The sequence below is a fragment of the Ambystoma mexicanum genome, chromosome 9 (assembly GCF_040938575.1).
Source record: "Ambystoma mexicanum isolate Mex_15411 chromosome 9, UKY_AmexF1_1, whole genome shotgun sequence".
Classification (NCBI taxonomy): domain Eukaryota; kingdom Metazoa; phylum Chordata; class Amphibia; order Caudata; family Ambystomatidae; genus Ambystoma; species Ambystoma mexicanum.
The window spans coordinates 782,143,240-782,158,362 of NC_090931.1; the positions used below are offsets into that span (position 1 = coordinate 782,143,240).

A 15,123-nucleotide genomic window follows, 5' to 3' on the forward strand; every position below is an offset into this window, starting at 1 on the left:
TCAGCAGAAAAGGGACCACGATAATGGCCACCAGAAGTAATATCCAGGTGGCCAGAAAGGTATATTGGAGCACACAACCTTCTGGTATCCCCACTAGTGGAAGTGAGGGCGAGAGGGACAGTCTAAGGAATTCTCTCCCTAGGTCTGAAGTAGAAGCAATTGGAGTCATGGACCCCATGGTGATTACCAATACAGAGATCAAGTGCTGCCTTTGACATTGGTAGAATCGACACCATGGGTACAATCTACACTGATATAATAGAGGTTTTCCCAACCTTCTGTATGGCTTTGAGACTATGACACTGAGGGAAGGGGAGTCTCTGAAGAATGACATGAATCGTCGACTCAAAAACTATTTAGGGAGGATTGTTATGTATAAGGCACATGTCCCCTTGAAAGAACTACGGGTGTCTACTCAGACTAGCATGCAAACATGCTGGCACTCTGTCAGATGTCTTATGCACTGAATACTATAGAAGGCGTATTCCTACACACATGCAATACTCCGACACAAAGACCCAGTGTGTGCATTTGTTTGTTTGTTCACTGCTATCAGTTTAAATGCAAGGTTCTTAGCCCACGCCTTTCTAGAGAACCCAACAGTCTGCAAGGAAGGGTGCAATGTCCACGATGATTCTTCCTGTCTTGTTGCAAGCACTTGGTGTAGGACACATTTCACATCCAATCAGAAATGTATTGATTTTGGAGAGCAAATTTCAAAAGAATCACAGTACATTTAGTAAACATTTTAAAAGACCGGTCCAGAGTGGAAAACACTACTGCCTTTGCTTTGTAGAGGAGGATCCATGTACCCCCACTGTAACTGCCCCGCCTACATTACCTGAAAAGTATGAACCAAAGTATGTGACGTATACTGAGCAGGTAAACCAGCAAAGAGAAGAGCGGGGGCTCTGTGCAGTACCCATAAGAATACCTATACCTAAGAGAATATGGGAGGTAAAGTACCCATTGAGGAAACCATACCTGCATACAAGACAATATGATGGCCATTTGAACGAGATTCCTGAAGAAGAAAAGAAACTAAATGACAAAGATGAATGGTGACGTCATACAAAGTTGAATAGACACCCATATAGAAAGATAACCAGACCAGAGAGGCAGATGATTTATAAAGAACATAGAAGCATCAAGGATAAGTGACATCTTGGGATCAAGATGAAGAGACTTATGCCACAGACCTGATGAAGATACTTAGTTAATTTAAACATGTACAGATGCAATGAAACGCAAGCAGCAAAGCAATCATGAAGCTAGCCACATGCTTTTAAATAGTTAGACCGCGGCAAGCACCAACATATACATATATACCTCTATAGATGGACAAGTAAAGGGTGGATGTTTCCACTACGTATAAAGCAGTACTGAACAAAGCAAGAAGGTATCATTTCAGTGTCGCAGTTAAGAAAAGTAATTATATTAAATAGAATAAAAGTTCAGCTAAGGAGTTCACTGAGCCAAGAAAGCCAAAGTCTTATCAAACTGGAATTGGCTGACATTGGATACAATTAACGTGAAAGAACATAAGCTCCAGTTCAGAAAGGTCAAGCAAAAACAAAAGACGTCAGAGGACTATTGAGAATAAAATCAAATACGCGAAAAGGCTCAATTTCATGGTGTCCAGTCACCTGATGGAAGAAAGTTGGATGGACGAGATGATCACACCTATGCACAGAAGCCGGCTGGTGCCCATACTCCTTAAAAATTCTCAGAGAACAGTACAAACTCAAGGCCAACTTCAAAGCGCTAATTGACACTGGACCATTGAGATGATGATGGATGATATGCTTATTGGTGGGAAGCTGGTGCAAAGACGGGCTCACCCACACCTGGTTGTTCAGTCTGCATGCTGCTTACGTAGTTTGAAAAGTACTGACGGGTGTTAGAAGCCAACCAATTGTAGGAGACCACGTAGTTGGGGGGTCCTATAGCTTGTGTGGCCAATGGGATGTCGTACATTTAGTGACGTTCATAGTTGCTATTTTGAAAGGAGGGCTTAGTTGCCCCACCTGATGTTAAATATCCAATTATTTCTCTCCGTTACTCTATAAAGATATGGAACCTGTGCTTAGTTATTCACTAGAACCAATCCCACCTCCCTGACGGGTGTTAGAAGCCAACCAATTGTAGGGGACCACGCAGTTGGGGGTCCTATAGCTTGTGTGACCAATGGGACGTCATACATTTAGTGACGTTCATAGTTGCCATTTTGAAAGGAGGGCTTAGCTGCCCCACCTGATGTTAAATATCCAATTATTTCTCTCCGTTACTCTATACAGATATGAAACCTGTGCTTAGTTATTCACTTAGAACCAATCCCACCTCCCGTTAGGTTTTTGTAGTTTGCCACATAGGATGATGTTGCTAATGACGCAGGTCAACACGTCAATTATGACCAGTTACGGGTATAAGAACTCTGTTTTTTTATGAAGTAGTTAGAGTCAGAGTATCAAGCTATTGCTGATGTTCGTTGAACTCCCTGTTTTAGATACTTGATATTCAAACAGACAAACTTTTGCCAAACTATTTGTGTCATCTTGATTATTTATGTATGAATAAAATCTGCATCCCCATCTATCTCCGGGGTACCGCCAGTCATCTTAAAGGGCTGTTTGAACACCCAGCACAGCCTGTTCCAAAGTTGCCAACAGCTCACTGATATTGAGCAGCAGATGTCTAGCCCCCTACATACTTGAGTTTAGGTGCTTGAGGTTCGCACACATCCTAATGGTCTTATTCGGTTTGTGCGCAGTCACTACTGGTGAGAGCCATTCAGGTGACTATGGATTGATTGATTTTATTCTTGCCCTGTCTCTTGAGATCTTTTTCTAACTCAACCTTGACATCTACTGGTACAGGCCTTACCTTATGTATGATGGGGTTGGCTACCCTATGTAGGCTAATCCTATGCTTGAAGCCAATATTATCTTTGAATATCTCTGTATAATCTTCCTTCACGTCATTCGGATCCCAGTGGATATTAAGCAGAAGGCCGAGTATGGAACATGCTTTCCCTGGGTACCGTATTATCTGTAGGGCAACCCGATCATCCAATTTAACAACTCTGCCCCCTTTCAGCTGAATACAATTTGCATACTACATCTCATCCCTTGAACTTGAAGATATGTTTCCTAGTATGTATAAGGGACCCCTACTATGTGGGCCTGAGGCAGGTCGATACTCCTGTCAAACTGTACTTTCTCATACAATTCACAATCTACAGGGGTATGTGGTGACCCAGAGACCAAATTCATAATGACGTCTGTGCTGTTGATTCCCACAAAGTCCCATGATCTTTGCTTCCTTGACCCAAACACTTAGAATAATATTGTCTTCAAAATAACTTAGTACATGCACTGTCCTGATCTTCAGTTGTTGTACCTTGTCACAAATCCACACATAGTGCTCTTTGATGCTGCATGGGAGAATTCCGATTTGAGCGCCGGGCACTCCCATTCCCTGTTTTTTCCGCAAGCACAACACCCTCCTATGTGAAGTGTTTTCTCTTTGGAAGTCGGATGTTCCTGTGAAGATCCGTTGTTTTGTTTCTCTTTGTCAAAATGAAAAAAAAGAAGTTGGCTGTTTCTTGATTTCAACACCATACAGATTACCCACTCATCAGTTTTTGTTTCCTTATAAAACTTGTATCAGACTGTTTTCTAAGCAGAATACTGTAAGCTCATCGTTCATTAGTAATGAAAATAGAACAGCCTACACGTGCGGTATCCAATAACATGCAGCAATGATCATAAAAAAGTGCTCCTTCCATGTCTCTGATGTTCACCTAAACGTATAAAGTATATGTGCATATACATTTCATCCAGCCTACTGTCACAAAGTTGATCAGCCAGTTCTGTGTTTTTCCAGCGGGCCCGAGTTGACTAGGGGAGTTGCCTGAAGTGCAAGTGAGTCAGTAAAGACCTCGCTAATTTACTTTGGAGCCAAGGTAAATATTCTTTTACTCTTCGTGCCTCTTCAGTGGGAGATACCATTTTAAGATTGATTTTGTCTGCCCAATGCGTTCTCTCAGCTTGATGGCCGATGTCTGAAACTTCGCTTGAAGCAAAGACTCCCCATTTGATAGGACAGATTGTGGCGTAGGAAAACACTGTTCAAATCCTAAGCATGATTTTGAATGTATAGAGTGTAGCAACGATATCTCTTGTTTCCTAGCATCAAATATTTGAGATTATTAGTAGGGGGAGATTGTTACTAGTCGATGAAAGTGGTTGCAGATTAAGAGTAACGTGTATGTATTTCACTCCCTTTTCCTCTTAAGGGCTGAGGATTAATAATACAAATTATTATATTAAATCTGGTGTTTTATGTTTCCGGTAGATGACAGAGGGAAACAGGCCAACTGAGAGAGTGGGGTTGTAATTGGGGGGGGTCCCACTATCCTTCGGCTGATGAGGATCCTGGTTCTGGATGTTAGAGGAACCTCTGAAGATATGGAAGTAAAATGAGTATGATCCCAGGGAACGTGATGTGTCCCTATGATCCGCTTCCCCCTAATCTCCTTGTGTCCCTGGAACCTGGAGGTGTGGAACGCCGGGGAGTTTGGCAGTTCAAGGTAGTTAAATTCACTGCTTGGATGAAGATACCAGTGTTTTCCTCTTTCCTTGGGTTCCATGTGATTATGTCGCTGTGAAAAAGTCACCAGGTAGGTAAGTTTTTTCTGCCCCCCCAAAATTCTTTCCCCAAAAATTTGATGAGGGCTATAATTCTATACTATTACCTCCAATTCTAGAATATTTGGGAGAAATTGTTTGATTGTCTGAAGGGTGCATTTTTAAGGAAATGTCACCACCTGAGGGCCATTTCATTGCAACATTATCACTGGATACCTTTCCTGCATGGTCCCAATTTGTGTACTAGGTGATTACTGACTGTCTCTCTTGGCATCTGAACATCATTCTTTTCTCTTTCTTCTATAAAGCCTTTCTTCTATAATGGCTTTATTTCTTGGCAGGTGTCGACTAGTGAAACAAGGAGCGGGTAGACTGGGATTGTTGCTTAAATGCAGGAAAGCTTAAGCGTCCTGTAGAGTATGCGTACCAATGTCTATTTCTTCTTCTGCAGATGATAAGAGTGGGCAAGGAGCAGCCATGGTGAGCTAGAAGGAGGTGGGATCAGGTTGGTTCTGATTACGGTTTGCAAGCATGGATATACCTCTTCTTTAGCAAACGCACAGCAAAGTCTTCTCTTCTTCCTAGATGGAGCGGAATGGAAGAGCAATGTACTGTGATGGGGAGCTGGATGGAGGAACCACAGTGGTGGCAGCGAAAGGTAAGCTAGATTCTCTTGCTTGTACCCGGTAATGTGAGGTATGGGTGATTCTTGCGGAGCGGGTTACAGGCTTCAGAGCAGAGCGGCGGAACTGGTGAGCGCATCAGCAGTCAGTACGTTAAGCACAGAGTGCTGGTGAGCATGGCTTAAGTAGCCTTGATCCCAAAATGTCCCCTAAATTGGCATTACATCACGTGTGGCCCCTGTGCATGCTGGGTAATGTAGTTCCTATCTCCTGGCCTACCAGTTCCCCACTAATAAGGCCTACTTTGCTACCCTGGGCCTTGGGATTCCCTGGGATGGCTGTGGCCGTGGACCCCAGGGACTTGGGACAGGACACAATACATTCAAAAGCAAATATCTAAAATTTAACTAAATCAGATGATCATATGTTAAGGAGTACAATGATATATCCTTAGCTCATTTGGCTAGGAGCCCGGAACAGGCATGTGTAGAAAGGGAAATTACATCACATTTGGATTATTTTTTACTTTAATGTGTGCAAATTAAACCTTAGCAGATGCTGAAGGCAGGTTTCCAGAACACTAAGTGCCCAGAAGCCCCATCCTACCACGTAGGATATTCCAAAACACTGCCCCCCTTTCCACACAAATACTTTCGCACAACACAAAAGACAATGGACTAACACCAGAACCGTTTACCTGATGTATCCCAATACCAGGGCCAGGCAAAGTCTGGCAATAGACAATCACATCCTGACTTATTATTTGTGAACACTTTCTTCTTAATTTTGATACCCTATCCCACACTCTTTCTGTAATTAGTTGTAAGGCATTGGCAATAGGTTTTCCTTAGTATAGGCCCTTTTATTTTGACACAACGCCACTAGGATTGCCTTATTTTTCATTTGATGGTCGACGCTTGGTCCCATCTTTGATTTAGGTTAAGTTTAGGTGTCTTTCCACCCTGCATTTATAGTTCAATAAACATCCTTGAACTGTGATCACTTTACAAATTTACAAGACCGTTCCTTTCTCAGTGAACTTGGGGTGATAACTTTCCACCCCTGGATCTCCCTCGGCCAGGCTCGGATCCACTGAAGACAAGGGGGACACTTCTGTTCCCCTTGTCTTGTAATACTTCACGCTATCACAATTCTTAATGTCTTTTTAAACAGGTTTTCGCCTTTGTCCCTGGTTGTCGGCTTCCCTCTGTCGGGTTAGCTCTCACTGATTTTTGTAACACATGTACTTATCTTCACCATGCAGGATTCACTTCCCTTAGCTTTCACAGTTCTCTGTCGGTCAAAGGCTTTCTACAGTACAGAGGATTTTACGAGACCCCTGTATGACCACTTTTCGTTCTTCGCCTCTTCCCAAGGCCTTCTGGTTATGATAGTCCTTACCGTTGGGTAATAGCCCAGAGTTTCCTGCGTGAACACCCACGTGGTGCCGGACTCCTCTGTATCTGGTTTTCCCCCCTCTTTCTTAATAGTTTCCTTTTGCTTTTTAAAGTTCAATTTAGCCTCTGGCTACTTTTCATTCAACACAGTTCGATTTCTTATCGACACTACCCTCGACTCATTGGCTGTGATGAACTGCTTTGCTTTCTGATGTCTTGGAGTCATGGTTTGTACCACAGAGACCAGTGTCTCTCCCTGGCTTGGTAATCATTTTCGGAGGGGCTTGGGTACCAGGCACATCTGTTGCAATACACATTGGCTATTGTTTGCGGACTTATCATTTCCTCTGCGAAGTTCCCTCTGGCCTTGGTCAGAAAGGGCAAGGTCTACTCTCTCCTGGTCTCCCTCTTGGTCTGGGCCTTCTTTCTACTCCTTTTGTTCTGCCGTGTTGAGTTAGCTCTTACGTCGTGCGGTCTGCCTTGCTTGTCCTGTGCTCTTGTTCTCCACCTTCTATCCCTCTGGGGAAGGGAAAGGACTGTCAGGTGTGTGTGATTCTGGTCTATTGCCTGGCTTTGCCTGTCCCTGGTATTGGGATACATCAGGTAAACGGTTCTGAAACCAAAAGTGTTGAAAGAAGGGGGATGCCGCGTGTTGCCCATCAGTGCCCCGCTCCCACTCCCCAAGGACCCCTCATCGAGGTGATCCTCCCTCACTGATCCATCCCCAGGAACTGGATCCAATAGGGATGGCCACTAGCGTTCCCGGCACCTACATGGAACGCGGAAGGGTGAGTAAGTGGGGTGGGTGGGGTGCAAGTTAGAAATGTGGAAAAGGGGGATAGAGTGGGGGTAAGGGGCAGTGGACATGGGGGGAGAGTGCACTTACCTTCATCCCAGCGAGGAAACATGGCAGCCTCCCACTTGGAGGAGGCACAGAGCAAATCTTTACAGGTGTGGTAAAGACTCTGTTCTCCTCATTGGTTGGGAGGTTGCCAGACCCCCCTCGTCCGGTACTAATCTTAATTAAACATTCTTTGGCTTCCATTATCAACACATTCAGAGAATACTTGTAATTATAGTCTGACAATATGAACCTGATGCTGAGGATAGATGAAAAACAAAAGTTCAACGAACAGATTCCCGGCTGTATATCAACAATTCAGGATAGGGTGATTGGAAACAGCATCTGTTTCAACACCTGCTGGTTTGAAGTCATGATTACAGGTATACACTGACCGGAAACACTATCTACTGAAGTGCTAATCTTGTTGGGCAAACCCCTCCAAACAACATGAAAAAACAATTTATGTTTCTTTTCGACAATAACATACCTTTTACCCCACAGATATACTAACTGACCAGGATCTCCCACTTCCAGATGAATTACCTAAATAAATATACCCCTCACCTCAAGATGAGCCACAGAATCAGATTAACCCAAATCCTGGTTCTGTCCAGCCTTGAAAACTGCAAGCGATTATATGCTGGCCTCCGGAGGAGAATTATCACCAGATCCAACTGGTTCAGAATAGGGGAGCAACGATGACCATTTGATTTAAAGCCCATGCACACATCATTACTGTGATAGAAACTATCCACTGGTCGCCGGTTCAAGATGTTATGCAAAGCTTAGAATCAGAAGATATTCTGCAAAAAAGTCAATTCTACCTGTTGAACCTGCTGACGTAGTGTCATCCACCGAGAGCCTCCTACAACTACACTTTGGCTCACAGCATTCCTGCAAAAAACACGAACTGGCGCAAGGCGTCTGTCCAAACAAACGACCAACTTTGAAAGAGCAAGAGGATCTACTATAATCTAGAGAGGGTCAAAATCACTCCTCCTCAAATAGGCTATTGTCTAAACTAATGACCTCCATATTGGTCCACCTGACAAAAGCAGCTGACGTCAGACACCACAGACTGTGAAGGAGACTCAGGAAAGATGAAGGAACTCTAAAGTCTCCTTTGAAATCCTACCTGTTGCATCTCCCTACTGCGCCCAGCCCTTCCTTCGTTTCCTTACGCCCAGAAGCGACCCGTTTCTAAGCTTTGTGCGACATAAACCCCAATAAATAAATAAGTGAATTAAGCAAGTACATTGGAAAAGCAAATTGTGTTGGCAAACATTTTATGTTGGAGGATTGACTAATTGCTCTAACTTGAATTTCTCTAATGGAAAGCTTTATTGTTACTGAGTGCAGAAAACTCTTACCTGATAGGGTGAAGCTGACTAATTTTCGACTCTGTTGATTGGCAGAAGCACTTTCATCCATACCGTCGGCCCCCATCTGATAAAAGGAGAGCACATATGCATTAATGAATATCTAAGAAGATTTCCTTTGTGCTGAAGCTAATGAAGAACCAGAGATACTTGGAAGTAATACCCCTTTGTAAGCATCTTCTGAATAAGCTGTTAGAAGAAACATGGGTGACAAGTCGATGTTTGCGGAGGGGCCCTTCCTGGAGCCTGGATCTGTAAGGCATCGGGGGTAAAATGTGACCATCCGATTCAGTGAGGTGCATCCAAGTGACCACATATATTCTTAAAAACGTACTGTAGCATATCACCAATACATTCCTTTGTTCTTATAATGATTTATACATAACCACATGTAATAAGCTTAATTGTCTCTTATCGGAGCAAGCAGTGACTGGCTCTCCATTTTTCTTGAAATAATTGTGCATCACTAAATTGGATGCGTCCTCCCAAATAAGCCTATGTTAGACAAGGCTTTGGTGAAGGGAAGCAGCCACTACATTAACCCCAGGGGAGTGTGGCTGACTTAATGGGATGCAGCTTCTCAAAACACTCCTTTTCTCGTCCTCCTTCCATCTCCCCAGCTAAAGTCCCTCTCTGCCTCTTGACTGGCTGCCTGGTTCCGTCAGATTCGAACAGTGCACCAGGCCCCCTGCGACCAGTCTACCCCTGCACTTGGTCTCCCCTCAACTCCTCCTTCCCCCTCAACCTGCAGTTGCCCTTCCGAGCTTCCTCCCCCGGCACTATCCTGGCCGGGCCTGCACACCTCAAGCCCTTCCAGCCCGTTCCTCGCACTTAGCTTGTGGACCTTCTTTCCCCTGCACAATCTGCGCTCCCTTTCTCTGTCCACCTGGCTGCCCCTGGCACTCGCTTACCCCACAGGTCCTTCCGCCCTAACCAACACTTCCCCCTCCCCTCTCCCCTGCACTTCTCGTTACTGCACTTGCACAATCCGAATGTAACAAGGCCTAGTAGGACCGTTATTGCTTTGTCTCCCCCCCCCCCAGTCTTGTTGTGCCCTGAAGCACATTGTGTATAGGTGCATTATAAATACCTAATAAATAAATAAAATACAGGATAGTAATTTAGAATGAGGATATGCCTACGGTATGCACAGTTTAGAATGAGCATATGCCTGCGGTATGCACAGTCAGATACTGTAGATGAAATAACAAAGTAAGTGGATCCTATGGCAAACATCATTGTACCAAATAGACAGTGGCACACAGATGCACACCGGGGGCTGTTTTAGGGCAATCCACTGGCAGGAGTGTCCAGTGGCCAGAGTGAGTCATACTATGGATTGAGGCCATTTGTAAACCATGTACTAGGTCCATAGCATTGGAACACTTATCAGAAACACTTGCAGCCTCGTTTAGTTTGGATTCATATACCATCACAACTTGCAGTAGCAGGGATGGCCTAGGTCATTTAGAGCCATGCGGACCCTCCAGTTATTCCCCATTTGGAAATCCATTGGACTCCAAGAGTATAGGTAATTTCTGCGGGTGGTAATGGTTTTGTGTGGCGGATGATTCCACCGCACAAAAAGCCAGGTGGATTTTGCAAGTGTAATTTTGAAACGCTATATTTAGCAGTGTGGTAAAAGTGGCGGTAACGCTGTTACCGCCACTTTTTTACCACACTGTCAAAACTGTAAATGAGGCTCTTAGTCTATTGAAAAATTGGGGGTGAAGAGGGGGTTTCATGCCGCCATCAGGACATGCCACAAGCTTTAGCAACCCACTAGGTTTAGCAACAATACGCAATAGGCATGAAAGAAAGACTTTCCAAATGTTTAGCAAAGCAACTCCAGCTCTTAGCATCAATTATTAGCTTGTGGCTGTGCTGGTCCAAAAACGACCTGATCTCTATGATCTATACTTCTCTATTCCATGCAATTCTCCTTAAAACTCATAATGCTGCTAAATACAGCTCTTATTGAGATATTAATTCATTATTCATGTTAATGGCTTTTGCTGAGCAGGGGTTAAGCCGGGTTAGGCATCGGAGAGCTACATAATGTTTCTGTCTCTAATAAAGATGTCACCAATTTTGTGCCAGCAAGTGTAATGTGTCCGCCAAATTTAAGAAGATGAGCACTGCGCTAATAGTGCGCTATATATCAGAGTTTTGTGCAGAACAATATATCGTGATCACCCCTCCACTGCACAGTAGAGCTGTCAGTGCACACTGGAAGAACATTGGTCTGTGTGGGAGTGGGCCGGGGCCCCTCCGCTGCATTTCAAAGAGGATCAGAGGGCTTACATCAGGGTGGGTGAGGCCATGAGGTACTACTTGCACAGTTGGTGGGGACCAGGGGGGTCCAGGCTAGGACACTCCTTGCACTCTTCCAAAGCCCCTTTTGGGCACTACAAAATGGCCACTGGGTCATGGGTAGCAGTTATCTCGAGTGTCACTCAGAGTTTTGTTAGTCCCAATGCATTGTAGATAATGGGGAAATGATATGAGCAGCACACTTTATCGCTTTATGGGGATTGCCAGCATGCAAACGAGGGGACACTATCACAGAGCCCAGGGCTTTCTGCGACAACTGTGGTGTGCAGCATTTTCAAGAGCCCTATTGTTTCTGTTATGCGCCCTAAATAATGCCTAATCCTGCAAAAATCAGAGCACTAAAGAATATCAGAATGGAACATCACTTTTTCATCATGCTATGGACATAGAAATCTAGTTGCACTGAAAGAGCGGGAAGGAGATTTCATATAGACCAGCTAATGATAGTCCAAACCGCATGCCAGTCTTTGTTTCTTAGCTGTCTTTTCAGTGTCAACATCGAGCTGGAGAGACGACCTTAGGAGGTTTTTTATGAGGGCAAGATATATTCATGGGACGATGTACCTAGACTGCTTGCATCTCATTGGGCATCATTAAAAACATACATTAGTAAAACATAGGGGGAGAATGCGTGGTGTAAGCGTGAGAAAGAATATATTAACAATACAAATAGTTAAAATACATGTGTGATAGGAGCATACGGTCTACAGTAAAAATGGAGACTAGCTAGATTGCTGACATATAAAGATATCATTTAAAAAAAAAAAAATTTAAAATTTAAAGTTTCAAGTTTAGAATTCATTTAGGTTATACAAACTCAGGCAAACTCATACAAGACGCAAGTCCCGGAGCGTACCACAAAACACATAGATGCCCCTTTAGTTCATCAACCTCAAATTTACACGAGTTCCCGAGAGGACATGCAGACATCTAGATATTAACCATCACCCACATTACAACCTCATGTCATTAAAATAGCTTCCTGGAATACTCGTGGCCATTCGCATTTACATACCTCATTAAAAATCTTAGCAGACTATGCCATAATTGCTTTGCAAGAGACTTGGTATCTAGAACCTCCAACCTGGGACAATTTTGATGTCATTTTATTATCTGCAAAGATGGGAGCACGTGGTCGACCCTCGTCAGGACTATTGGTGGCCGCTAATAAGAAATTGGGTTTTAAAATTGAAGCCTGGAAGCATGTCAGCGACTATATGCAATTGGTGAAAATTACCTGTAAAAATCATATAATAGCCCTTGTTAACATCTACCGCAATCCGGTTGGAATATCGGATGTGGCTTTCTTTGAGGGTCTAATAGGACTCATTGATTTGATAGCAGTCACGCCCGGCATCACTGATTCCCTTATCAAGGGCGATTTAAACATGGATTGTTTATCTCTGGCTAATAGAAATAAGACGAGGGCCGTTACCACGTGGATCCACATCATGTCTGACTGCAATATGTGTATGGTAAATGGTTCTGTAGATAGTGACATTCCACCGAATCCAACTTGGCAGCGAGGCATTAGTCAAAGCATCAGTGATTATATATATGTCGAGCGAACCATGCTTAACCGCATTCGTCTGTTTGAGATAATACAGGGGTCTGTAAGTGATCACAACCTTCTCTCCCTTCAGTTAGTTTGGACGCCTATAGATCCTTCTAGACAATGGCTTGACCAGCACCTCATGGTCAATAATACCAAAAATCGGCTTAGATGGACACATGGAAATCTTATGAAGTTCACGAATGCAATTCACCAACACGATAAATCATCTAAACTGATTGAGTATACTGCTTTTCTTGATCCGTTTCGGCACACAATTGTCCCAAACCCAAATATAAAAACTCATAAGCATACATTTGACTCTGCAATTAAAGCTCGCAAGGCCGAATATCGCAAAGAAAAAAAGAGTAATACTTATGACAAATAACGCCAACATTAATGTCAACTTAAAAACAGCTAAATGCAAATACATGAATTGGATTCGAAGACACCAAGCCAAGCTCTTTCAACAAGATAGTGAAGCGATGCTATCTGCAATTTGTTCTAAAAACTCAGCAGAAATATGGCGATATCTAAACCAAAAATCAAATGCAGCTCAAGCCCATATACAATCAAATACTGTAACAGAGGCGGCTTGGGTATCACAATTTTCTGATCTCTATAGCGATCCAGAATTTGATCCGAACGATCATCAGATCCAGTCCTCTAAACCCTGGGACATTCATTGCTCCCCTCATCTTCTTGAAGCAATGATTAAAAAATTAAGCACATCACGAGCTGCCGGTCCGGATGGCCTCCATAATGTCATTCTGAAAGATAACCCAAGACTTTGGGCTTCAAATCTCCATGCAATCTTTGTACAAGTGCTGACTAATCGCAGACTTCCAGCCTCCTGGTTAAATTCTGTGATAGTCCCTATCTATAAGAAGGGTGACCGCTCTGATCCTCGCAACAACCGGCCAATCGCCCTACTAGGTACCCCAGGCAAACTGTTTGCAAAACTAGTATTGTCAGAGTTCAATCAATGGACCGAAACTTGTGGTAAACGCGATCTTTATCAAACGGGTTTTGTTAGGGGCATGGGCACTTGTGTCAATCTCTTTACGCTGAACACAATTAAAGCCCTCTGTCAGTCTCATAAACAGTCAGTTTACTTCGCGTTTATTGAGTTGCATGCTGCATTTGACTCGGTCTCGCGTCCACTATTATTGAAGAAACTAATAAGAGATAATTGTCCATCAGACCTCTTTGATATCATCCATGCATTCCATGGTGCAACCTCTATTTGTGTAAGACTCACTTTGGAGGGGTTGTTATCTGCTCCTATTAAGACTGCGCGAGGCTTAAAACAAGGTTGCCTACTAGCGGCAGCAATCTTTAATTATTTCATACACGATCTGAGTACTTCTTTCTTACAGATATGTTCTGATGCCCCTGTTTTGAAAGGGTTTAAAATCACTAACTTGAACTATGCTGATGACATTGTCGTAATTTCTAAAACACCGACAGGCCTACAGAATCTTTTAGATGCATTTAACCTGTACCTACGTAAGAACCAACTGGTGGTCAATACTAAAAAAACACAGATTGTAGTCTACCAAGCTAATAAACTTAGTAGGTCTAGGCCAGTGTGGTCAATAAATAATACACCATTAGACATAGTACCAACCTACACCTACTTAGGCGTTGTCTTCGATGGCCTACCCAATTCTCGCAATCAGGTAGAGCGCATGGAGGCAAAATTGACCGCGGCCATTTCGCAAACTAAAATAATATTGCATAAATTTGGAAAATTTTCCATTAAATCGGCAATAGTCTATTGGACTGTTAAAGCCATCCCATCGATTATATATGGAACGGAATCCATCCTGAATTGTCAAAACCTTAGAAAGTCTATTTTTGATAGATTCGAGGGTAAATTTTGGCGAGCGGTGCTATCATTGCCGAACTGTGTTCCCGGCCCCTGGCTGTGTTATGAATTGGGTTTAGTCTCAATGCATGCTATCTATACATGGCGCTGCTGTATGTTTTTGCGCAAATGCATAATGGCCTCTCAAAAAGTTACTATTCTGTCGATCCTCTCTGGCTATATCCTAAAAACAGATAAATTGTTTGTAAAACTATGGATTGACTTCTGTTTAGAAGCTCTTGCGGCTGCAAGCATACCGATAGCCTTGCTAATCTCTAATCCAACAAAGGCAAAAAACCTTTTATATCAATTAGATTGGATTAAGACCATAGACAAATGCCAAAAATATCATCAACCATGCAAGTATAGATTCTGGCCTAAACCGGTTAAAAGCCCAGAATCTTATCTACTAAAATTTCCATCAGTGGCATTGAGATCAGGAATAATAAGGGCGCGATTCGATCTATGGCCCACT

The 15,123-nt window shown here is 43.3% G+C and overlaps 1 protein-coding gene across 9 annotated transcripts in view; it reads right to left on the bottom strand.

The window, feature by feature from the left end:
- HECW2 (HECT, C2 and WW domain containing E3 ubiquitin protein ligase 2) overlaps positions 1–15,123 on the bottom strand; it is a 1,520,428-nt gene that overhangs the window by 417,905 nt on the left and 1,087,400 nt on the right. For all 9 annotated transcript variants that reach the window (XM_069615717.1, XM_069615714.1, XM_069615715.1 and 6 more), the window contains one exon: positions 8,884–8,959. In XM_069615717.1, coding sequence (XP_069471818.1) covers positions 8,884–8,959 — 76 coding nt within the window. The remainder of the gene's footprint in view (positions 1–8,883; positions 8,960–15,123) is intronic.